At 42.5% G+C, this 26,421-nt stretch overlaps 1 protein-coding gene across 6 annotated transcripts in view; it reads left to right on the top strand.

Annotated features, from left to right (window-relative positions):
* Positions 1-26,421, top strand: part of GLI3 (GLI family zinc finger 3) — a 209,190-nt gene that overhangs the window by 134,182 nt on the left and 48,587 nt on the right. For all 6 annotated transcript variants that reach the window (XM_042806495.1, XM_042806494.1, XM_042806493.1 and 3 more), the window contains 3 exons: positions 5,777-5,982; positions 11,010-11,156; positions 19,178-19,379. In XM_042806495.1, coding sequence (XP_042662429.1) covers positions 5,777-5,982; positions 11,010-11,156; positions 19,178-19,379 — 555 coding nt within the window. The remainder of the gene's footprint in view (positions 1-5,776; positions 5,983-11,009; positions 11,157-19,177; positions 19,380-26,421) is intronic.

Raw genomic sequence — 26,421 nt, 5'->3', positions numbered from 1 at the left:
CTCTAACACCAAACCAGCCTCAAAATTTTCATCCAGCTTTTCCTGTAACACAGACCTTGGTGGCTGTCCTGAGTGGCTTTATGTCTGCTTCCAGAAAACATTGTTACAGAAGAGTGCCCTCTGGCAAGGGTGGGGGTCACAGTACGCCCCAGGGCCCGCTGTACTCTTCACAGTTGCGAGAGATGCCAGGACAGGGACGAGGTGTGCTGCATGGATATCCTGGCACCTCTTAGCAATTCAAGGCCTCCAAAGCAAAGAAACCCTGTGTGAGGACCCTGAGGCCATGAACAGGCTGTGATTGCCTTGAACAGCCTCACCTGGGACCCCCACCCAGGAGCCCATTTTAAGCTCAGCCTGAGGCCTTTAGTCCCTATCTGAGCTGTGTGGTAGGTAGCACCCATCTCTGGTCCCGCTTCTGGCTGAGCTGAGCTGGGGACCTGCACTGTAGGTACCTGTTCTCCTGGACTGACCCCTCAGAGCCATGGTGTAGCTTTTCTGTTCTCCTGTCTTTGGCCTGATCTCCTCCTGCACTTGACTGCTCCCCACCCCAGGCCTGGGCTGTCACTTTGTCTTGTTTCAGACTGCCCGTGGACCCTGTTTATCAGCACCTGGCTCTAGTCACTCGGCTCCATTCTGGTGGCGTTGCCTGTGCTGGGCTTAACCTCGGCTCCTGGTGCCTTCCCTTGGAGAGCAGCCTGCCCTTGCTGCTGCCCGGCACCCTCAACTGAGTCTGTTTTTTTCTTCCCATCCCCTCCCCTCTGTCAGTTCCTGGCCTAACCACCCTTAGTCACTGACAAGCATAAATCCACCTAAGATGGTTTAATGGTACTTTGGGCTGGTCTTCCACCTGGCTCTTGCCTAGGTCTACATGAACGATGAAACTGTGTGACTTAACTGGGAAGGGGATGAAAAAAGGAGAATGGGAAATTGGAGTTCAGTGTTGTTGTTAGGAAATTTCTGAACAGTTACAGGCCTATTAGCTTGCAAAATAAAAACCTGTTATTATTTTCATCACTCTTCATTTTTTAGAGGCTCAAAATCACCAAGCATTTTAGTCTTTTGAATGTACAGAATTCAAGGAAGCTGTATATTCCCACAGAAGCAGTTCAGGAACGTAGGTGGGAGAAAAGGTACAAGCTAGAATAGAAAAATGAGGTAAGGTAGGGAATAGTCTGTGCATTCTCTAGCCTAATACCTGGGGCAAATTTGGCCCCAGTCACAGCTCACCCTGCCGCACCAGGGAAAGGGGCAGAGACTGGAAATTGTGGTCCTGGGTGCTGTCAGTATGGCACTGAGCAGAGAGGGTGGCTGAAGGGCCACGTAGTCAACAAGCTCTGTGCTTGCTTACCTCCTACCTGGGGACTTTTACCCTTGGTCATAGCCAGACAGCAGTATTTGACCTGCATGAGTTAGCCACACTGCTACTACCAAAGAAAGGGCTAGGATTTCCACTTGGATTTGGAGCATCTGGTCATCCCCACTGTAAAACTGGATAATGCTTAGGTACCAGAAACATCCTAAAGTAGGTGGTAGCAGCTCCCTTGCTCCCGTTCTCTCTGCTGATGGAAACAATGTGTGATCCTTTCAACATAATAACTAGGTAATGATCTGTGCAGGCCCATCGTTTTGAAATACATGTCACTCGCTCATGCCTGCTGCATCGACTCTCAGATTCCCATGATCTTCCTCCCCCAGTTAAAAAAAGGGCTGCATGGGTTGAAAAGGGAATTGCAGGTCGGTCATTTTTTGCAGCGGCTAAAATCCAAAGCTGCTGCTGGTCAGTCTTCTTGTGCAGAATTCAGCTGTTGCAGCTGTAAGCAACAAAACAAAATGACACACCGTTTTCATGAGTAATGACTGAAATCTTACATATAGCTCACCTGTGGTTCAGCAGTGGTCAGGAAAAGCATTTTTTTTTTTTTTTAAAAAAGGCGACTTAATGCATTTTGTGATTTGACATACATCTGATGCTGCTCGCAGCTGCTGAACTGGTGTGACCATGTAAGTCTTTAAGATGGTGCAGATACCTCTGCAACATTAGTCAAAAAAAAACCCTGTCATGACTAGTAGGAAAAAATATACCTGTTTGCCCTTACGCTGCCTGGGCATGTGTGCGCCATCCTCCTGCTGGGTAGCTGAGATTCTCCAGGGGATCAGAGTCGGGGCAGGGAGAAGTTGGCAGGGTGGAGATGGGTGGGGAGTGAGAAGACCTCTGTTAGATATGGAAGCTGTATGGCAGTCATGGTATTTTGGCATCTTAATGGTGAGAAGGAAGGCAGTCTGGACAGAAAGGAGGAGATGCCTTCACAGGCAGCCCCCTTCTCTGCTGCTTCTCTTTTACATCAGGGGTAGAGGTGTGATCAAGGTTACTGAGAAAATGATAAACTCGGCCTATTGTGCCAGGATAAAAATTGAAGTGATAAAACACAACCATCGGATTTCTTTTACTCCCAAACCTGGAGACCTCCAACTTGAAATAAGTATTGAAAGTACAATAGCCTTTGTATTAAATTTGGGGTGAGTTTGCAGGATCTCTGGGAGTGGACACAAAGATCCTGATTCAGAAAAGAGCGTGTGTCTGCTTTGCTCCCTCTCTCTGAAGGAAGCCTCAGTGCTCTGAGTATGTCATTGCAGAGGAAAACCCCTGTGTAGGCGAGGATGCAGAGCAAGTTCTGCCTTCCCGTGGTTTACAGGTGAGGCATAAACTATCAAGCAGCATCACTGAAAACGCCCCTGCCTTTTCAATTATGCTGAAGCCTCATTGCATCCCACAAAATAGCCTCAGACCCAAGGCAGAGCACCATTTGCCCAGGCTGGGGACAAAGTACATGTGAAATACAAACGATGGGGGTGGACAGCCACCCACATCTGGAGATGTGATTTGCTTGTGACTGAGTGAGTGTCTGCAGAGCCACTCCTGGGCTGTACTGTCTGTTGTTCACAGGGAAAAAGTCATTCTTTATTGGTACAAAAAGGGGTTGCAAAGCAATAGGTTTAATAACTTCAGTAAGAGTTTGCCTGCACCCCTTCTAAAAGTCACATCTTAGTTTGAAGAAGGGCGATAAACAATACTTTTGAAAGATGTTCATAGTGAAGTTTAATCATGGAGGGAAGGGAAGAATATGTGACGTTTATTGGAATAAATCGGGAGGACTCAAACAGTGGGAGCTGAGAGCAGATGGAGGCAGGAGGGAAAATGGGACTGTAGGGAAATGAGGGTCTGGAAACACAGAGGAGTGAGAAAAGTACGGGCTGGAAGTGAGCGGAGAAGTTGGCAGCACATTAAAATCAGATGTTGGAGAGAAATTAGTAAACATGAGAGTCCAGAGCTGGGAATTTTATGTGGAAACCGATGACTCCTTATTTCTGCCTCTGATAGTACAGCTTAGATGCCTGCTGTCGATCGATGTTACCCCGGTCCGCGTCCTTTCCCTGGCATCCTTGACAAACCCAGGAGCTCAGAGGAGCGGAGGGAGGAAGAGGCAGGGCGGAGGAGGAGTAGAAGCGGTTGAGTCCCAGTGTCCTTGGATGGCTCCCATTGGATCGGGAGGGAGAAGCTGACAGCCTGGCTCTTAATCTTGCTCCTGCGGCAGCGTTTGGCTGTTGGCCAGCTGGAGAGTGAATCGCTGAGGCTGATACAGGCTTTCAGCCTTCTTGCAAAAGCTTTTAAACAGTCTTCTGTTTGATATGCACCAGATAAGGCCAGGGCTCCTGCTTGCCTGCATGCTCTTTGGGTTTCTAACTCTTTCTGAGTTGAGATCACATTAGAAAAAATGACTTGCAAAATGACATCTAAACTTAGATTCTTTGTTACTCTTGTATTAAATTTGCTATACTACTGTATTTTCGTCACTGCCAGGATGGCAAATTCACTCTGTAATGTGATATCCAGCTGTGGTATTTTTGCTTCCTACATCACCATGAGTTTTAAGACTCCTGCCTTCCACCCTCAGCCTGGCCGGGAACCGCAAGACAGCAAATGCTTCGTGGCTGGTGGGGTTTTGCAGTACCACCAAGAGTAAAGATGTGTTTCCACCGTAAACCAAAGGTGCCTCAAAACCATGAGGAGAAAAAGTGCTCTGAGGAAAGGAGATGCCTGTTTTGCATGGTAGTGGAAAACGGCTTCTGGTTTGGGTTCTCGGTGCATTTTAAGTACAGTGAAGGTGTACCGGTGAGCGGCCGGGCTTGGCGTGGCGCGCTTGCCTGGGTGCCAAAGGAGCGACTGCGCTGCATGTACCTGCTGCTAGCACACAACAGTGCAGCTCTCTAACAAACTTTGGAGCTGGGAGGTAATTTCATAAAGACTTACCTTGCAGAAAGCCATCGGAGGGCAAGAAACACACAAAAGACAAATAGGGAAGGGAAGGGAAAGGAAAAGAGGGAGAAAAGCACAACAGGAAAAATCTTTTTTCTCCAGATTTTATGAGCCCTCCTGGATTTTGTGGGAGGGAAGCCAGCGTTGTGTTAGGAATGCATAACTTTGATCTTTGTCCCACTCATCCGCTAGCATTTCCAAGCTGGTGGCAGGGCAGAACTGGCTCCTATGTAAGATTATGTTCTGTTGGCCTTTTAGGTGATGACAACTATCTCCACTGATCACGGTATGTGTATGTTAAAGGAGAAAAAAGTACATTTCTTGTTTTATTATTCTTTGTAAGCCCGAAGCATCAAAGGAACAGGCTGCCCTCACTGCTCTCACAGCTGCTGCCTGTGTCTGTGCTGTATATATGCTAAATTAATTGGAAAAACAGGGACAAAAAGGCATTTAGTTCGGGTCAGCCAGTTGGACTACAGCAAATGCTTGACAGACTTAATCATTGTCTTTTGCCAAAGAGCAGGTTGGCAAGGGCAGGCACTCCAACCCCTTCTGATGAAATCTGGACTTTTTCCAGTGCCTTTGGAGGCGGGATGCTGCAAGAGAAAGGTCTCCAGGCAGAGCCCGGACGCTGTCATATCGGCAGAGTGGGACGATGGGGAGGGTTGCAGCAGGTTATTTGTCTTTTGTCAGCTCTGAACTCAGCTTTCAGCCTTGGTTCATCACAGCCTCATAAACGTAGCCTGAGAAGGCACCACAGCTCTCCCTTTGTAAGAACGAGGTAGTTAATTAATGTGGTGTTGTTAAAGGTGTCAGTCTCTGGTACCATGCTAAAAACAAACATGCAGCAATCTTTCATCCTTTGCCACCGAGTTTTCTGCATCTTTCATGGGAAGGGACATCGACAAATAATTGCTCCAAAGGACGCAGCAGTCTTAATGGCTTACAAAGTTTGGGTCTTCTGAAATGACTTCTGTATAAATGTGCAATCTTGCACTCTCAGGAAGAGTGCTGGCAAGAGAAGGGAGTGGGCACAGTGTAGTTCTCAAAACTTTTTCCAATAGCTATGTGGTTTTGAAAATGTAAATGATTCAGCATCTCAGTATGTCTTCCATAGTGTAGCAAGAATTAATATGTGGTGTACAGGGTGCATATTTCACACTGATTAAAGTGATTTTCTGCTGAACTCCATGGGGAAAGGGTATTGAGGGATATAAAGATTAAACCAAATATAAACTCATGTTAAAATTGGTCAGAGAAATGTTGCTGCTAATGGGTACAGGGAAGAATTCATTTCCTATCTTTTTTCTTTCCAGGCAGTTGACTTTAGTGGAAGTTATTACACGTGCAACCCAGTTGTTATTCTTCAAGAAATGAATGTGTTACCTTTACAGTATTTTTCTTTATCATATAGATAACCTGGCTGGTTTTTGTTTGTTTTTCTTCCTTTTTTTCTTCCAGGCCTTCTGCCTTATCTAGTAGCCCGACATACTCAGAGCTTCCGTTCCTTAGAATTTCCCCGCACCGAAATCCTGCTGCAACATCGGAGTCTCCCTTCAGCACTCCTCACCCGTACATTAACCCCTACATGGACTACATCAGGTCCCTGCACAGCAGTCCGTCCCTCTCCATGATCTCTGCAGCCCGCGGACTCAGCCCAACAGACGGTGGGTTAAGATAGGCTTCCTGTTTTCTGTCATTGTAGCAACTTAAGTTATATTAATCTTGTCAACATTTTTTCCCCTTGTTCAAAGCAGCTTCAGCAGGTTTGTCAGACATATTCATTATGTCATAAATGTTTCAATACTTCATCAGCCGATCACAGCTCATTTGTACATCTCACAAATGTTGAAACTTCAGGGAGAATTAGAAAAAAAAAAAAAAAAACCCTGCCTCATTCAAAATTTAAGATGGAAGGGTGGTGTATGTCTTGTGATATCTTTTGTTGGTGGAGCTGACCCGGGGTGCGCTTCTGATCTCCCAAGAAATCCACTGTATCTGCACTGAATCGAGCCAGATTCTTCATGAGTGTACATCAGTGTGTAACCATGGGGTTCTTGAGGTGCAAAAGGCTCGTTAATTAAAATAGTATTCTTCAATCATGTAAAGCATGCACTGACTTGTTACATTTAGTCAATAGTTCTGTTAAAGTTATGTAGAATTATTTCAGTTTATCCTAGCCAATAATATGGCCAAATGAAATGATGCTGCTGTAGAAGAAGTGGCTGATGATCAGGACTGGCTCCTTTAGTTTAAACAGTGGGCAGTGTACTTGTAATATCAATGCTTTAAGTATTGGTATGACCATGGCTATTACTTTCCTTGTTATCTGGGTTGAAATGAACTCCTGTGATAGCTCTTGGCACATTTCCTATTAATTTCAGTGGGAATTTTGCCGAAGTGAGCAATGACTGGAGTTGCAAAAAGGCTCACTCTTGTTAGCGGTAGGTTTTCCAATAATAGAGTAAGCACTTTGACATTTCAGAATTGTAGCATTTGCTAAAGAGAGCTAAAATATAACATGCTTCCAAACAAATATGTAGTGGAAATAATGAAACTATTATTTTAACTATGGGAAAGATCTTCCCAAGTATATGCAGAAACTTACCAAACAGAATTAAACTGCCTTTAGCTGAATTTGAAAAATGAGCAGTGCGCCCTATCCAAACGGATAACTAATTAATCCTCGCTTATAAGAACATATACCTTTACAGTTAATCCATTAGTTATGGGCACATATTCTTATGAGAATAAATTTTAATGACCTATTGTCAGTCAAGGTATATGGCATGCACATAGGGCTTTTCAGGCAGCGCTTTGGATGTTGTATGAATCCTTGCTAGTTCTACCCTATTTATTTTAGCCAAAGTATTAAAAAAAAAAATATTTTGAAGGAGCAATTTGAATGTTCAGAAATACATGTTTTGACTTGGGGAGATGAGTCAAAAATTGGAAAGACTTGCGATGTATATTTGAGCTTTTCGCAAAAGCTGATCTGCAGAACACTTTGCTATCTTTCCTTCAGTAATCTTCAGATCACATCCCTGCAGAATTTCATTTACGTCTAAGGTATGCCCTGGTTGCACATACAAAGGCAGGTGGGAAGGAAACCACCTATCACACAACCGTATGACATGAATCTGTGTATGTTCTTGGTCTCAGGTACACAACACTGAATTCATTCGCGTAGATGTAGGCACACAGTGCTAGCTGAGATGCACTGGGGTATCTGACCCGGCACCCAGAAGGGCAGAGGTCTCCTAGGGGCGCTTTGCAATGTTCGCCCGGCCAGTGGTAAGGTCTCTGAAACTCTCAGATGTCTCAGGGTAAAACTTGGTTCCAGATTTTGGCACCTAAATGTAGGTCTCTGCAATATATAAACCAGTCTGTGATCCTGGTGTGCTGTTTTGCTGTTACAGTCCAGTGAGTTCTAGGCAGTGCAGTCAGTGGAGCTTTCGAGAACTACTCAGTTCGCCCAAGTACAGGCACTTGCTTGTCACCAGCTGAGTCTGGAGCTCCCTCATAGATACAGTGGTGGTAAGCTTCATCTGTCCGCAAGGTAAATGTTTGGTGTCAGTCCAGGCCTGTGAAATACCTTCCCTCAACTCCAGTTGCCACCTCAGAACAGCAGTTTTTTCCGCTAAGGCCTGTCTCATACCTGCCGGCCTCACGTAGGTGCCTCGGATACCCACGGGCTTTTGGATGGCGTGAGACACTCGGGGTGGACAACACAGCTGAGTATTCTCTGTCGTAACGCTAATCCCCTGAGCTTTGATCACTGACTGTATACACAACCTTAGCCTTTCATAAGTACAAGCTAAACTTACTAGCTTAAGCTTCTTCCTTTGGGTTTTAAAGAAATACGTGTTACTTCACGTTTCCTCTAGGCTCACAGCTGATCTCTGAGCAGTTACCACAGCCCAGGTGTTGTGCAGCACCTCATGAAAATACAGGAACTTGATTGAGGCATTGGAGATATTTCAGTAAAACAACATGCTTATTGAACAGCTGTTAAATTTGTTCTCTGCAATCCATCGTTTATTGTGTGATCAGTTGAGTATAGAATTAAATGCTTTTTTCAGGTGTAGGTTCCTAGGATCAGATAGTTCAGGTCATGGCTTGGGCACGACTAGAATGTAAATAACCCCCCGCCCTGCATATAATGTACTAATAACATAATGGACACCATGGCTTAAATCGTATAGCATTTGAACTGTGAAAACTTGGAAGTTGTTCTTGCTCTTCTGAAAGTCATAGGGAGATTTCTCTGCTACCCTAATTGCTTTAGTCCAGTTAGATAATCAGGTCAGTGTACTACTGGGCTCAGTCCCTCGCCTCGCAGATCTGGGGTGGCCAGGAGCCAAAACAATCTGGAACTAAAGGAAGAGCAGTTTCACGTTCACTGCAAGTCTTGCCAGCTGTAATTACTGACTGCCACAGCAGCAGTAATGGTGCAGTGTCTGCTGTCTTGTCATGTCACCTTACCCAGCAGAACCGGCGGGCCAAGGGCTCCCCTGAGTAACACAGAGGGTTTGGGCAGGGGTAGGGACCGGGGCGGTGGTGTGTGTGGAGCAGAGCACTCAGACAAAGCTCAGCAATGCCCACAATGCAGAAGCAAGTGCCTCCCCACGTGAAAAAGCAGGGACAAAGCTGAAGCTACTCAGGAACAAGCAGGAGAAAATTCAGGGCTGCGGGCCTTGCCCTTTACCCTTCATTTACCCTTCATGCAGCTGCATCATTTAGTAGGCTAATGTTTTATGTTTGAAGAAGGTAGTAAGGAATGATCTTTAAAGAGCACCAGAGCATTTCTCAGCATATGGAACGTTTAGTAATGCAATTATGTGCTCGCTGTGTTTTCTGCAGCAGTTCATTTTAAAGTTTGCAGCCAATGTTATTGTTAGTTAACCCAGACACTTATGTTAGAAAGCTCAGGAAGTATTTTCAGTGTGTCTGGAAAGATATTTTGGTTGCCTACTACTGTAAAATTTTTAAAATCAGTGATTCAGTGTGAGTTACTCCTCTTTTAAAATTTGGTCTCAATATTTCTCTTGCCGTTTCACAGAAAGTGGTGGTGACTGAAGTAGATTACATTTAATTGATAAATCAATTTGTAATTTGGAAAAAAATGCCATCAACCTTCAATGTATCTCAGCTCATTTTTTATGCCATTCCTGTTCCTGTTAGATGCACTTTTATTTTTCTGAACCTTTCCTGAAATTGGTTATACTTAACTTTATAACATCAAAAGCACATTCTTCCGTTTTCTTTGGTAAAAATAAAGACAGATTATACACCATAGAAATCTGTTGCTGAAGAAACTTTTCTCCAAACTCCAGTGCCATGTTTACCTCCTTTTAGTGTAAATGTTGGTTCTCGCCTTCTAAAGTTTGCATTTAGGATCTGATTCTCTAATGTAAACATAAATTATCCTTTTTAGTTTTACTGTGTAAATAACAATATTCAAGTTAAGTTGGGAATTCAGAGGATTTCAGCTTAAAATTTTGTTTCCGTTCAAGATTCAGTTGCTGGGATCAAAGGAAAATCTCATTAAATAATACGAAAGAATATAAAAATAATCTCTTGGCGTGTAGCCCATTAACCTAAGGAACGGGAAGTGTTTTAGGCAAATTTATGTACCATCTTCTGGTGAGCAGAGCATAAGGAAATTTTAACTGGTTTGCAAGTGGGACATGTAGAGAGCAGAGAGGAAGGCTGGTCACCTCAGGTCACATAGCAAGTCAGAGGAGGACTAAGGTGATGGAGCCCAGCTTATTTTGTGAGTACTTCTCACACAAATCCATGAAATGACCCTCTACTTATGGTACGATCTGAAGCCTGCTGAGATGAGATGAGATGAAAATTATGTGGTTTTTTTATGTTTGTCCAGAGTTGCCCGTTAGTTGATGTCGTGCTTGAAAACTTCAGGGGAACAGAAAGCTCACGTATTATTTTTAGGGGAGAGGAAGGCTAATATAAGTCATTATCAGAGGACTGCATTGGTCATAATCTCACTGATGGGATGTAGAGCCTATCCCATCGGTGGTTTTGACTCTGCAAACATGCTCGTGTGTCAGGTACACTTACATATGAACTCTGAAGGATCGGATGGCCACATTCATTGACTTTAGTCTGTCCTCCCCCAAAACTGCCCCTGTGTTCATGGACAGCTAGTATTTATCCTGAAAACATGCTTTGTCCTCATTTAGTCCTAAACTTATACATAATCTGTCACTGTAAGTGGAAATCTTCTGGTCCTGTAAGCAAACGCTCCTGAAACTTTTATGCTTATGGAAGTTCAACCACGTTGTTACCTTAGACACGGAGTCCTTTGGGCCAGGGATGAAGTAAATGGGAATAAAGCTCTAGGAATGTTTTCCTGCTTTTTTATGTCACTAAATAAATCATACTAGTTTCCATTGCTGTCAGCTTGTCACTTTTTGAGTCACTGAATAATAAATATAAAAGTATGAGATCACCGAGCTCATTAATATTTTATGCCTTGCTGTTTTTTGAATGGTGTCTTTGCAGTATCATTGGTTGAAACAGACTGACCGGTGGTGGCATATTGCAGACCTTGCATTACATTAAAAAATAAACAAGCTGTTTTAATAGCCAGAGAAACCAGCAGTGTGATAAAACTTTCCTTCTCGTTTACCTTACGTCATTAATGGTGCTTTTTATGTTGTGTTTTTAGCTCCGCATGCTGGCGTCAGTCCAGCTGAATATTACCATCAGATGGCTCTGTTGGCAGGCCAGCGCAGCCCGTACGCAGACATCATTCCCTCTGCTGCCACTGCAGGAGCCGGTGCTCTTCACATGGAATATCTTCATGCCATGGATAGTAAGTGACGTTTTCTAGAAATACAGACAGTCGGACAACGGGAACCGTGTGGGTTGTTCCTGGTCTGACCCAAAAGGCCTCCATGTAGAGGAATGGGAGTCAACAGTCAACATAAGCCTCCTCTTGAGGTGGGAAGGCCAAAGCACTGATTGCCAAATGTACAAGGGTTACATCAAGTCTGAAAGTAGACTTTGAAAGTAAGTAGGGAAAGGAACAGGACTGCTCCTGAAAACAGGTTATAAATTTTATATCCAGCAGGGCTTGAGTGCTTTTGAAAATGTCCCTTTCTATTCACAATCAGTAACTCACTTTCATTGTTAGGGTGAGCATTTCCCTGATGAGCTCTCTGTTAAAAGGTTTACATCTGTTTTTCTGTTAGGAGAGCATGTTCCCCTCCTCTTTAGAGAGTGGCAGCCATGCTTACAAGCTCTGTATCGCAGACCGATACACTTTGAGACCACTTCTAAGGTAAAGCAGTTTGCTGAATTCTCGAGGATCCTGACTTAGTTTTCTCTAATATTAACAGTCTTCTTTACCCACTTCAGCATCTTTCAGACCTCTAATCTGTCTCCCTTTCTCTGGTGAAGGAGGAGGAGAGAGCACCCCATTCCAGAGTGCTCACTGCTGCTTTTGATCAGCCAGAAGGGATTATGCAGAGCACTCCCCTCTAGTTATAAGATGCTTACATGCTTTTTGGGAGGTACTCGGTTCCTTCCAACAAGGGAAATAAAAGGTGGTGACAAGAAAAGGTGGTGACTGTTGACTCTTACTTGGTAGTACAGAGCATTAGACCCCCTCGTTGTCCCACAGCTTTTTAAAATCTTTGTTAGCATGCAGTTTCTTGTTCCCTGCTGTTGGCTGCATGCCATAGCTGCTGATCTCAAGGAGTGTGGGAGTTGGGAGGTTCACCTCTGGAGCGCATGGGAATACAGATAGCTACCCCTGCAGAACACATGCCTGGGAGTGTGAAGCAGTTGACTGACCGACAATTTTTACAAAAATCACGCAAGACAGATAGTTGTGGAATTGGACAGGGAAACTATTCATTCTCTTACCTTGATAGTGAAGGATTTTTTTAAACTCAGTTTCTGTTATCAGTCTCACTGCACTGGTAGCGTGCATAGTGATTTTACAGTAATGTAACATGCCTTGAACCCGCTTCAGAAGCATAATAAATCCACACAAGTAGCGGGACCAGAAATTAATCTGCAGGCTTCAGCACTTGAAGGCCTAAGAACTTCCTGATTTGGAGTTTGAGAGGAATAGGGAGAGGCGAGGTACGCTGCTAATGCATTTGATGGATATTTCTAATATCTTGTTGCAGAATGGAATGTTATGCGTGGTTCAGGTAAATCTGCTTCTGTGTCCCATTTGCAAGGAAAATCCCCAGCTTGTATGAATGGACATGACTTCATTGAAGTAGAGGGATCACAGATTAGTTTGGTTGGAAGGGACCTTTTAAAGTCATCTAGTCCAAACCCCACTGCAATGAGCAGGGATATTTTATTCTTTCCATGGTTTTGGTTCCTATTGAGAGAGAGTTTTGGGATGCATGTAGGTAGCGGTACCAAACCATGTGTTCGAATGCAGACTTGATTGAGTGGGTCTGTCCTGTCTATAGTAAGAGAGATACCCAGATGCATGCCAGAAAACTTCAGAAAAACAGAAGACATTGCAGTACTCATACAAATAATGACATTTGCACAAAGGACCTTCATGTGTTTGTAGAGGTTGTCTGTGCTGTAAGGTACATAGAATTACAGCTTTTGCATCCCAAGATTGTTATCATTTAAGAGAAGATGTTTTGACCTGTGCCCATAACTTCAACCCATTCATAAAAGGTACCTAAACACTATCTCTAATAAGGATATTTTCTGTCACCTGCTTTAGCTACAGTATATTTGAAATGCGCTCTTTAATTTGTTTTGTGTTTGTTTTTAAAAATTAAGATCACACATTTGAGATTCATTATAGCAGCAACTTTTCAATTAGAGATTATTTCAGAGTTAGAGACAAAAATGTGTAGCGCTATTATGCAAATGGGTTATTTTTAAACAGTAAATAGAGAATTAAAATAAGAGTGAATCCTAGTAAGGTCACTCAACTCACCTTCTGTATTTGATGAGAATGTGTTTAGTCAGGCAATAGCTGCTTTTATCTAAATTGAGTATGAAGTTACCCTTTTACTTTGTAAAAACTAATTAAAACTATCTTAACTTGCATGGGTATACAGTAAATTAATTGTCATTAAGTAGGAATCCGAATGTCCTATCATTCATCATACTAAAGAAAACCCCTTTCTTCTTTGTCAGAATTTTAGATTAGAAACAAGAACAAAACAATTAGCAGGAAGCCAATATTAAGACTTTAAAAAAAAAAGCACAATAAGAATGTCCATGTTTGCATTTAGTAACAAAGTACAGTGATCAATGCAAAGCAATGCCATTTGTTTGGATCTTTCTTCTTAAGGGTTTGTATGATGATCTTAAAAGTGCTCTTTCGCCTTTGCCCAGTCTTGTCAAAGGAAACAGAAGAGAGCTTGGTAGTTTTCCTCATTATCTGCTATCAAATTCTAAGCAAGTTGACTCAACTCAAAGGCTGCTGCTCATTTATTCATACAACAACCACATAGATACAAGCAAGGCATTGTTCTTTTGTGAAGCAAGTCTGTCTCCTAATTGTGTGTTTATACAGCATCCAGCACAGTAATTTGGCATCTCTACCCTCTCCTGTAGTACAAATAATAATTCCAACACCAGCACGCACTGGGCACAAAAGCATAGCACATGCAGTTTGTGTAGTTTGGGGCCTTTTCTTTTGCTCTGCGATGCTGGAAGTCTGATTTCAAAATGAGGATGATATGGGTGGGAGAAACATTAATCAGAAAGTTAAGTCTTGCCTAAAGAGAAGTAGACTTGTTGAAGCTCTGAACTTCACTGTCCATGAACTGTCTAATATATTGTGGAAGAATAAAGCCTCGATTGTGTATGCTTGACTGTCATTTTTCCTCACCATGTCGTGTGTGGCATGAAAAGTGGGCCAGAATTTTATTTGCTGCTATAAAGCTTTTCTACAGTTTTGGTGGCCAGAATCCCTGACCAAGTCTTCCCGTCTTCTTGCTTGATCTAAAAGGGTCAGAGGTGCTACCTTTAAGTACAACATCAAAGTAACTAGGAGGGGAGTAGCTGTCGGAAGGCATTGACAGTACCACAGCAGCAACAACCGAAATTCCTTGTTGTGGCTGTAAAGATACTGTGTGCCAAAACTGTCTTTTAAGCACTTACATAATTCCAAAAATCACAGCCTTTTGGGTCTGATAGCTTCATCTTTCACCTGGGGAATGTTTTACTCTGCTTTTAAATGATGTGCAGTGGAAGGCAAGCATATTCCCTGAGGTTTCCAGATTCACCCTGAGAGTATTAATATCCTCAGTCTGATTAAATTTTGCCTATGCTCACTCAGAATGGGAGGTTTTTCTTTTTCAAAGGTATTCAGCGTTGACCTACCCCTTTTGGCATTAGAGACAGTGGTAGCAACCCAACTGACATAAAGAATTCAGCCAGCCTGAAGAGTTAAGCCAAGACTCGGTTTGATTTCAGATTTTCAGGCACGGTTGGAGAATGAGGGTGGAGTAGCAAAGCCATTCCTTTTCCTCGCATACTGTTGACAGATTTACCATTTCGAAAACTGAACCAAAATTTATGACAAACTTTCATGAAGTGAAAACAAAGTTTACACATCTGTGAGCAAAAACCAGAAGGAAAAGAAAGAAAGAAAAAAAGCTTTAATGTAGGGGGAAAAAAAAAAAAATCAAACTTCCCATGTTCACAGCCTTCAACAAAAACTAGTCCCTGAGACAGGTTCAAAGAAGTTTGATTTAGAGGGATGGAATAAAAAAGGTTGAAGAAGTTTGATTTAAAGGAATGGAATAAATGATACATGTCTGAAGATTGCCTTATAAATGATTAAGCAATGCTAAAAACTTCAACTCAGAAATCAAATTCATGGGCAAATTTGCTGGATGGCATATTCCATTTTTGAAATTTATGATGGAGATAGATATCTGTTATTTTAGAATTGATCTCCACCTCAGGAATAAGATCTTTTCTTCTGACACCTGCTGCATTTTTGTTGGCGCACTCAAGTCTTTACTATCATCTACTGACTTTTTTTTTACTCCAACAGCTACTCCAAAAAGGTGACATTCCTAAACAAATCTTCGTTGTCAGCTTCCATTTGCATGCTTTGCCAAAGCTGATGGGTTTTTTTTCAGCACTTGCACAGAGGTAAATGGATTTTTAGTGAATCAGTGCTCCCGCATTTTTTGGTTTTAAAACATTATTGAGTAGGGAATGTAATGCTTCGGTGGGAGAATACTGTGAGCAGATGAACATCTCAAATGGCTAAATAAATACTGAAGTGTTTGTTTTTAAAATAAACACCTGGGCAAGGCTGAAAAGTTTGGTTTCGTATTCAGAGGCACTTTATAGTAACGTACTAACTCAGACTGATGTTATGCTAAATGAATGGTTTATCAAACGTCCTGCAGTGTAATGAGTGGTCAGCTCATGCTGAAGACTTTTTAGGCATGTGAAGCCTAATTAAGCCACGAAGATCTGAAAAAACAGTAATTCCATTTAATTGTAATTTCAGTTTTGAAAGTCGTGGCCTCCCTTGAAGCGAATCCCCCTCTCCTGTGGTCAGACTCTGTAGAGCTCTCGCCCAGCCTCAGCTGCTGAGCTCCCACTGTGAAGCAGAATTATTCCCTTTTTGCAGGAGAGGGTTGGCCCTCAGGAGGCGGTTCTGTCCCGGGTAGTTGGAGGGGACTGACTGCCAAATTCCCAGGGCTAGGTAAGACCCAAAATAGGCACTGCTTGGAGGAGAAGTAGAAGCCCAAGAATGCTGTGTGGTGCGGCTGAAGCTCGGGCTCTGTCCCTCGCAGCTGGGTGGAGCATCTTTCTCTATCACTGGCTGCAGAAGTGGCACAGAGCAGGGACAGGGATGCCCTGGCAGCAGCGGGGAGGCAAGGGGTGGCTTTAATGAGCAATGCACAGAGAGAGGCCTCTTACAAGAGCTGTAGCGTGGCTTAGGCAAGGGGTAAAGAAGATGGGCTCAGTGCAGAAGGGGCAAGGAGGAGGAGGAGGGAAGTTGTTCCAGGTTTTGAGAGTCTGCAAGCATCACAGGGAGTATAAATTGCCCTCCTGTGTGACCTGTCAAGGGTAGGTGTGCTTCTCTCCAGGATCGTGAGGGCTTTGAACGCTTGTTGCTGCTCTTTGCTCAGTCCTCTCTGAGATGCGGGCTGGAGTACCGAAGAATCTGCTGGGGTGGTCGAGGCATGGAAAATAAACGGTGTCCGATCGCAGAAGCAGCAAAACACAACCGTCGTCTCCTGCTTTTATTGCCCAGTCTAGCTTCAGAGGAGAGATGCTTGGATACTGGTATTCTTAACAACTGCTTCACTTTTTTGATCAAACCTATGCGCCCCCTCTCTGGTTAGCATCAGTAGCCATCAGACCATGCTTAGCAGGCTTGTAATGCATTTCTCAAATATGTGGCAATCCCTTTGTAGTTGTACAGATTCAAAACTAGGCTTCAGATCCATAAGAAGTAATTTTTTGAAAGTGTTTCTCCTGGAAATCACATTTGAAACTGCTCCTGCATGGCCATCAGTAGCACACAGCATCTCTCAGTTATAAATACAGAAATGTAACTAGGTTTTGCTTATCAAAATAGAGGGAGCTGTGCTTGTTCCCTCTGAGCGCCTTTGCGGCCTTCTTGCTGGCAGGATGAGGTCTGTGCCCATCAGTTTGTGGAAAACAGAGGGTTCATAATTACATTCACATGACTGCAAACTGTTGCTGTCATATATAGCACTCCATTAGGATGGCTGGTAGTAACACATGGTACTGTGGTAGCAGTGCTTGAGTAACATCTCATTTTGCTGGTCAGCCAATGTCTAGCAGGTCTTCCTCATCCCCTTCGCTTGCTGTCCAACCAGGAACACCTGTGCTTAGCTATCCCTGTGTAAAACCACAATAACAGTTTATTCACCTGTAAAGCACTTGAATTGTATCCTTAGCTGCAGCAAATTACGCTACCACTACTGATTTCAGAGGCGTTGTTCTCATTTACACTGGCTGAATGGTCAGCGGAGGAGAGTTGTGGATGAAAGATGTAAGTGCAAAGTGCTAATATTTTTGTTTTACCATGACCTGTATCTTGTATTTCCTTATTAAATATATTGCAGCTTCTTCCAGCTGCAAATCGTTGGTTTTTATTTAAGCACAAATAAAAGATCTCTGCCTTTGAAAGGCGAAGCACAGCTCTAACAAAATATCAAGCAGACACAGTACAATAGCAAGCTCATAGAAAGGAGATAAAACAGATTACATAAAATAATGTGTAGTAGCTTTTAGGAAGAAATAAAAGACTCTGCCCGAGTTTTAAATGATGAATCAAGAGCATGAATATTAATTGAAAGACTGAAGCAGTATGGGCTAAGGCCTATTGCGGAAACAGAGCACGAAGGAAAAATCTCTGTGTTAGCCAGATGCCAAAGACAATTGACACCCATGTTGGCGTGCTGAGGCAAATCTAAGCACAGATTAGGAGAAGGACTATATACAGAGATCTGATCACACAGTCACAGCGGCAATAAAATGTCATCTTTTAATACCAGATGAAAATCTTGGATAGCACACACAGAAAAAAGGGCAACCTGGTCAGGTGTGTAAGGAAAACGTAACGGCAGATTCTAATCCAGCTCAGTCCTTGAGGTGAGTCCAATTGGAGTCAGTCAGGCTCTTCTGCTTAATGTTAGGCACGTAAGCTTAAACACCCTGCTGAAAAATGGTCCTGGGCACCCAGACATGAGCAAGAATTAGGAGAGGCAGACCTATAATGGAGTATTGTGGCCAACTGTGAATTATTAGCAAGTTACAGACAATGTCAGGGACTCTGGGAAAAAAAAAAAGCAGCTGTAAAGTAGGTATCAAACCCAAGACCTGCATGACCCTGGCTGCCAGGATCGTTAGGACTCAGTCCTTTACTACAGGTTAAAGGGCTTAAAAAAGTAGAAGCAGCAGTACTGTTAAAGGAAATAGTTCAGTACGCAGTGGGGAAGGTAATTCTCTCCCCGGTCTCAACCAAGATTGAAAATAATTAAATAAGGGGAAGAAATTTAAGGTAATATATCTTCCGTCAAGACTGCAGAGAGTTGGGATGATGTGGTAAAATAGACCAGAAGAGGTAGAGATTTTCAGAGCGGCACTGAAAATTTAGAAATGTAATATGTATTTATTTAAATGATATCCGTATGGTTGCCTTCTCTTTGCTGGTTTGAAAAGCTTAATCTCTAATCTGAAAGAGATCTGTCAACTGTAGGCCCTGTACAACCCAAACGCAAGAATATCATGGGATCCTGAACGAATTCAAATAAAGCCTACTGTTTCTCAGTCTACTGCTGTGAATGTCAATTTGACATCTATTGGTAGAGTGGCCTTCATAGTGTTTTTTCAGTCCTGATTTTTCGTTTTGCATCAAGTATCGACCAGGCAGAATTACAATCGACAAAGGAAAAGCTGCCTCTTAATTTCTACACTGTATTTTACAAGTCTAGCTTTGACTGTATGTATTAAAGTGATGGGGGTTTGGGTTTGCTGGTAGCCCAGATCTGAACAACTGTCTCATTTCTCATGGTTGAATTAATGATGTGAATGTCTAAGAAGCCATCAGATTCATAAATCACCAGAAATGAGGGGGATAACTCATAAAAGTCTTTTCCTTTTGTTTAGCAATTTATCATTTTGCTTGCACATTAATAAACAGAGCTCCCCTGAGGTAAGCCACAGGAAGATAGATTTTTCTTCCTAATTTTCCTCAATCGTAGCCAGTAGATCACAAGTGGAGAGAGTGGGCTTGTCACAGCGTGTTGGTGTCTTGCGACTCCCTTTACCCATCACTGATAACAAATAAATGCGATTAAGTACCCCGGTGGATAATTATTTGTGTTTACATAACAGGCGCCAGGTTTCCGAGTCCGAGATTGTCAGCTAGACCAAGCCGAAAGCGTACGTTGTCCATATCCCCCCTATCTGATCACAGCTTTGACCTTCAGACCATGATACGGACATCTCCAAATTCCCTGGTCACAATTCTCAATAATTCTCGTAGCAGTTCCTCAGCCAGTGGTTCTTATGGCCATTTATCTGCAAGTGCAATAAGGTAAGAATTCCATTTTCTACCTATATTGTATGTTTTCATTTATGGGTCGTACACACACGTAAATGTGAATGTATATTCACATCTTTAAATAGCCACTTTGTTTTGTGAATATGTGCATTCTGCTGTTTCTGTAACATATGTTCACTGGAGCTTAATCTGAAGTACAAATTACTTTTTTTTCCCTTGCTCAGAAAGGTAACTGCAAGGGGCTATTTGGTAGATTACTGCCCAGTGCAGGTAATACTCCATCTGACCAGCAGTAATGGTGTGTGTATGTGTGCTCAGGAATCTGTTTTCAGAGAAGAAGCTCTAGGATAGGTTTGTGACTCAAGTCACTTGAGTTCTTCTGGCCATAGATAAAACGGACAGTGAAATGTTCCTACCTCGCAGTCATCAGAGAGTAAAGCACAGACACGGGGTACTGTTCAGTTAAAATGTTTGACTAGAACTTTTTGGTATTCATCCCCAACTTTTTATTCATATTTTAGTTTGTACTGAAAGATTAGACTTCCTGTGGCTAAATTATCTTTTTTTTTTTTTTTTTTTTTTTTTTTTTAATACCAAGGAAGTACTGTTATCATCCATTATCATCAGAAATGCTGTGATTTTCACTTGGCAGCTTCACTTTGTGTGCAAGAAAGCAGTCAAAAATGGTTGCTCTGTAGACAGAAGAGCAGAGTAGCAAGGGAAGAGGTGCACAACAGTTGTACAGGAAAGGGAAGCAAACAGGGCATAGGGAAAGGGGTCAAAAGCAAGAATGTCAAAAAAAGGGAGTAGAAAAAAATTAAAAATTAACATTAAAATCCCCCACTTCTCCAAAGTCTCAGAAATACTGGGTTTGCATTTATGGCACACAGAGTGCTGCTGGTCCCTGGCTTAAAGGCAGCCTCCACCTTCAATTTGCAATGAGGCAAAGGAGCAATTTCTCGATCTAAAAGACCCATTTTTGGCAAGGCTCAAAGATGCCTCTCCAGCAAAAATGACATGCTTAGAACGTCAAAATCTGGCCATGGGGATTTTCACTTTTGGCGAAAAGGGGGCATGCAGCTGATGTGTCAGAAACCATGAGCCTGCCAGGCTTTGAAAGTGACAGCACTGTAAATATTTGGTATTAGTAAAAGTGCGGTTTGTTTTTTTTAAATACTTATTTTAAACAGTTGTGCTTTCTAGCTCTGATGTACTTGAATAGCTCTGCAGTATTTCACAGGTGTGATATCATAACTCTGCAATACAATTCTGCAATCCATGTAGCCACAGTCCCAATTACGAAGCTTCTTAATGTAGAATATGATTTATGTCAATAGCTGGCAGCAATTTTAGACCACATCTGTTAAATACATGCACTATGTGGAGGTGTTCTATCCCCTCTGTCATTAAGATGCGATGGCACTTTAATTACTAACCTCCTTTTCCATTGCTTGTAACTTTGGTAAAACAAGTAGTGCATGAATGTTGGCATATTCTCTGCAGTGGAGTAAGTCTCCCCTCCTTTTACTCTTCCTCCACAGCTGGAAATGGTTGGTATATGTTTTTGGCACACAGACTCACAAACCTAAGGGCCATCCCTGCAAAGCCAGAGCCAGATGAATAGTTTTCTCGAAGGCAGCTGTGGAACTTGAGTTATGGGCAGAGATTGAGTAAGGATGCTAAGGAGTAGAACAGTGAGTCTTGTGAACTGGTGCCACTGAAGAAAGCAAAGCTTGTGTGACTGAGCCTATGGCTGGCCAAAGCTTTCAGCACCTCCTGCTCATACTTTCCAGGAATGCCTAACCCAAAATTTCACATGATTTTGAATTAATAATTTTTTTCTTTTTGATAAAAGTATGCCTGTTCAATATAACATGTGGGAAACCTACGTCTCCATTCTTCCTGGTGGAAAGGAGGGAAAGGGAGAGCTCTTTTTCCAGCTTTGCAACTCACCTCTGTTGATGGCCTTTAGATTCTCCCATGTGAACTTGTCTATAAAAGAGCTACACTGAAATAAACAGTGACGTAAGGTATTAAACCCAAGCTACAATTCATTGCTTTAATAAATTCCAAGACTAAATATCAACAATACTATCAGTAAAACTGAATTTATTGCAACTCACTGCCTTGTAAATAATGCATTCAGCACAAGAACTGTTGTACTGAATCAAACCGTAGGTTCATCCCATTTAATATCCTGTCTGGAACAGTGATCAAAGCGTAGAAAAAACTTTTCCTAGTGTAGAATCCAAACTTCTGGAAACTTGCAGGTAAATCTCATAGGAGTTACTGCAAGAAAATGGTACGGTATTGCAGGCCACTAGATGGAATTGCGAGACAGGAAGGATTTGTATTTTAGACAGCATCAGTAGCCTTAACTATACTTAACATTATACAGTCCTCCTACTTTTAGATCTTGTTTCCAGTCATTTTTAACTTAGCCCAAATAGTTTACCCTTGGCAGTATTTTTCGTGGCAGATACCTATCTAATCAGAATGAAGTTAGGGAAGAAGAGACTTTCCTGTACAAACTGTGAAAGACCTCTCGCTACCTTTTCACTGAGAAGCTAAAATTTGCCAGGAATGTTGCCTAGATGCTATAGATTGACTGTTTTTGAGAAATTGTCCCATTCAGCCAAGTGCTAAGCCCTGAAGAGGTTTCTGTTAGCGTGTGTTAAATAGACTAAGCGTTCAGCATGTTCCAGTCCAGGGCCCACAGAGAAGGAGGAGGACCTTTCCCTGCAGCTGCAGCTCTGGTTACTCTTCTGCCTCCTTGGGAAGCCTGTGGTGGCTAAGCTGTCTGCCCAGCTGCAACAGCCTTGTTGAAAAAGAAAGCAGTCTTCAGAGGAGTCAGGAGTCAGAGCAGGACCTGTCCGGGTTAAACCAGCTGGGACAAAATGCTCTTCTGTAAGGTAACACAAGATTGCACTAGAAGAGAGAAAAAGCTGCCAAATAAAGCACGCAGAAGCAGGTCATTAAGGAGAATGAAGGTACTGCCCCCTTGTGATTGTGCTTTGATACCATCTCTCATTTCAAGGCTGCACAGTAGTTTTTTGGCCGGGTCCCTGCCTGCCTCAGTGCCCAGGCTGAGCATCCTCCCTGGATCAGTCAGGACCCTGCCTCGCTGGAAAAGGGGAGGGAGCCTCGTACCTGGCGGTTTGCTGCCTGGAGGGCAGACCCTGCTCTTGCAGCCCAGTCCCAGCCTGACGCTGGGCAAACCCAACTAGTGGGAAGTGACCACCAGGCTCGTAGAGTTTCTCTTCTAGGGACCCAGCCTCGCGTTCTTCATTCTGCAGAGGGGCCGAATTGCTCGCAGCCGTGGCTTGAAGCTACCGACGGCTGGTTGGAACATTTGATGTGCTGTGTCGTGTTAACTAACCCGCGCGATCGGGTCTCCGTGTCTGAAATTGGGCAGCCACAAGGAGTGGCACTTTTAACCTTCATCTGTCTTCGATTCATGTTCCCGTGCAAAAGGAGTCCTTCCCCTTCACCTCAGAGGGGGGCTGAAGGCATTAACGTTGTGTGAAGCACCTAGATTATACAGTGATGAGCACAGTGGAGAAGCTCAGGAGGGTATTGGTAATTATTCACTGACGGTTTAAATACAATGGAAGAAAGGCCTATGGGCAATACTCTGAGCAAGGAGAAGAAAACTACCAGAAGGTCTCTCACTGAAGACTGTTGTGCATCTTGTGCACTGAACAAGTTAAGAATCCTGCGGGGGGGGAAAGGGGCATGTGGTCACATAACTAAAAGCTGATGAGTCAGCACATGAAGGTATGGGAAGGTTTAGTTCTGGTATGTGTGATTTTGCAGGCTTTATGCTCTTTTAACCTGTTTTTGCAAAGGTGCTACTTGTCTTAAGAACGTATCTCCAGGACCTCACTGGTTTATGCATTGGCTAAAAAAGGTGCATCCTCTGCCTAAAAGATTACATCCTGTGCTTCACACAGCTTCTCAGCATAGGACCCTCTATATGAGCACTGTGGGATGCTGAGGATGAAATCAAATGAAAGGAGCCACATTGCGGGCTCTGTTTTTACAGAGCCAAGCACAGAAGGGCTCTGGTCCTTGACATGGGTATTACTGCAGTTCAAATAATAAATAGTAATAGTTTAGCACAATGCAGATAGGGCTTGACTTGGCGGGCACTTTGTCATTGTCAGCTGGCAGCGTAATGCTGTATCCTGACTACTGGCTGAGTACTTGAAAAGAAGATGTCGCTCCTGCTGACAGCTAATAGTGGATCTCCTTTAGCACACCAGGTAGAGCTTCTACTTTGTGCATTTGAAAACACCTGGTTTAGGTCTCAGCTGGGAGAGATTATGCAGAAAGGAGGCATATGAAATAGCATCAAATGAGGATAATCCTTCATTTGACATTTACTCATTTGGTTACCTTCCTCAGTCCTGCAGTGCAGCACCCCTGCTATTAATCTTTTGTCAGGATGTACTTAATGTTATATCTGCTACCTGTGACAATTATTAGACTTTGCACTTCAGTAACACTTCTTTTTGAGAGGCAGCATGGCCTAGAGTGAGTGTAGAGGGGGTAATCACTTCCCATGGTATGAAGAGTACTGATTCAAAACCTTTATAAAAGATTAGCTGGTCTTTAATAAACACAGGCGGTTGGGACTTAATATTCTATATGATCTGAAATTCAGAACCTCTGCATTTTTCTAGTCCCTTAGCAGGGCTGTGATACCAAATTTACAAACTCAGCTTTCAGAAAATGAGCCAAATTCCCTGTCAGCTGCAAGGTGTTTAAATCAGGAGTAGTTCCACCTACTACAAGAGACTTGCTTTGAGTCTGGGCAGATGGAACTGAATATACCCTAGCCATCTCATAATGTGTTAAAATTCAGTTTCATGTGAGCACAGGAGCCCTTTGGGATTTCCTCCAAGGTTTGAAAGAACCTGAGAAAGGACAGCAATATTTTTTTTTTCCCCCTCCTGGCTCTGCCCCTTCTTCCCTGATGTCATCAGAACAGGAAGGAGTAATTAACATAGTGTGGTTAATTATAGTCAGATCCTGGCTGTTCTGGCTCCTATCACTTTGTTCTAGGCTGATCTGAAGTTGAGCATTAGGGAATGGTGGTGAGGATACTTTCACAAAGAGCACTAGAAAGGGGTAGCCAGGTTTTATAGGGTGAACTTAGGAAGCAGTGGATTAATATCGGCAAGGAAGACAAGAGTTTGTGTTTCTGCAATCAGGTATTGTGTTCTCTTGATTTCCTCATCTTGTATAAGCTCCTTGTACAGAGCATTTGTTGTATAATTAGTCAGTGCCCTCCTTTCTGAACTGCTTTCTATCTAGAAGACAAGTCACCATGTATTAATTTCTCTCCAGTTTCCCTTGGCAAACTTGGAGAGAAAAACAAAGAGAACAATAAAAACAGAGTTAAGATATACGAACGAAGTATAAGGTTATCACAGAGAAAACTGAAAGTATCTCCAGCAGAGAGCCCAACAGTCTAATTATGCACTGTATAAAAAAAGCAAAGAGTATCCTTTTATCAGGTTTAAATTATCCAGTTTTTGAATTTAACAGAATGTCTCATAAGGCAGGGAGCCCTCATGTTCCTAGTCTTCCTTCTTTATTCAGTATTTTATATATTCTTATTATGTCTCCTCCTATTCATCTCCTTTCTGAGGGGAATGGTTGTTTTCAGAGTGCTCTTTAGAGTTCTTGCATTGTCATTTCTGCCGATACTGTCTGAAACAGTCTCCCTCTACTACATGCCGTAATATTCCAGAAGAGGACGAGCAAGTCAAATGCACAATGATATTCTGTGTTCTGTTTCCCATTCCATTTGTCTTAACGTGTTTTTGCCATAGCTTCATGTGGATCAAATTTTCATTCCTCCATTGAATTCTTCATTGAGACAAGCCAATGCTTCTCATGAGTTGGCTGGGCTAATTTAGAACCAGTGTATAAGTAGCTCAGACTCCCCTTCAATATCGATAAACATCTTGCTATCAGTATTGCTTATTCATCTAGCATACTTGGCTCTAAAGATAACCTCTTGGCTCCTCACTATGCTGCTCAAGATAATTTTGTCGTATATGCAGATTTAATTTTTTCATTGCTCGACTCCATGCCCAGATTGCTGACAATTGCACTAAGATCCAGAAGACCTCATCTAAGAATTTGTATCTAACTCATACTAAAAACAAACTGCTTAATTCCTACCTTTGATTTCTGTTTCAGACTGTAAGTTTGTATATTTATGTAATTAAATATGTGTAAAAGGATACAATCGAATGCTGCTTAATGAAATGAATCTTAAAAAAGGCACGTTTAGAGTAGAACAGGTAGAACGCAATGTATTCAGCAGCCTTTTGCAAGAAGCTCTTTGTGATAGTACAGGATAAAAAGGGTGTTAATTATGTGAGTGTTACAGGTGTTTTGCTGTTTTATTATTGCTGTTGGGATCTGCCTAAGTGAGATTGCAAAGCTGCTTTTGAGCGAAAGCCTTTTTTTTTTTCATTAAAAGCTGTCTAGTTAATTGAAGGTTTAGTTGCAGGTCAGACTGAGTGAAATTCAGACCAAGTGTAACCCACCCTATTATAACTAGACACATCACATATGTGCAGTACAGGGCTTGCTTCTCCATGGTCTTGTACTGTCTATGGTTAACCTAAAGAAGGGAATATAATGCTCTATCATGCCATAATAGCTTCATTTTGTACCCTCTTTCAAGAAGTGTGAATGGCAGAGAAGTGCTACAAAGTGAATAAAAATGAAATTTGTTAGTATTACAGAAAGTTGCATCTAATTCAGGCTCTTTTGAAATGTAATTCTGCATCTAACCTCCTATAGAAAGCTCATACAGATTTTGGGATGGTGACATTCAGGGAGATTGTTTTGGAGATCACCTGCATCTTGCATTAGAAAGTAGTAGATATTTTTCACCACAAATACACGATTGGCAAGATTTCTGCCTTCAGAAAGTATATAATATAAGAAGTCAAACAACATAAAGATTATAGACTATGCAGGCTCATGTTGCCTGCACATTTACATGTACAGATACACATATATACAAGTGTGATTATGTACGTATGCCTGT

This window comes from Tyto alba, unplaced genomic scaffold, assembly GCF_018691265.1.
Source record: "Tyto alba isolate M040663 unplaced genomic scaffold, T.alba_DEE_v4.0 Super-Scaffold_46, whole genome shotgun sequence".
Taxonomy (NCBI): domain Eukaryota; kingdom Metazoa; phylum Chordata; class Aves; order Strigiformes; family Tytonidae; genus Tyto; species Tyto alba.
The sequence above is the reverse complement of the archived record's forward strand: the minus strand, read 5'-3'. Positions and strand labels throughout refer to the sequence as shown.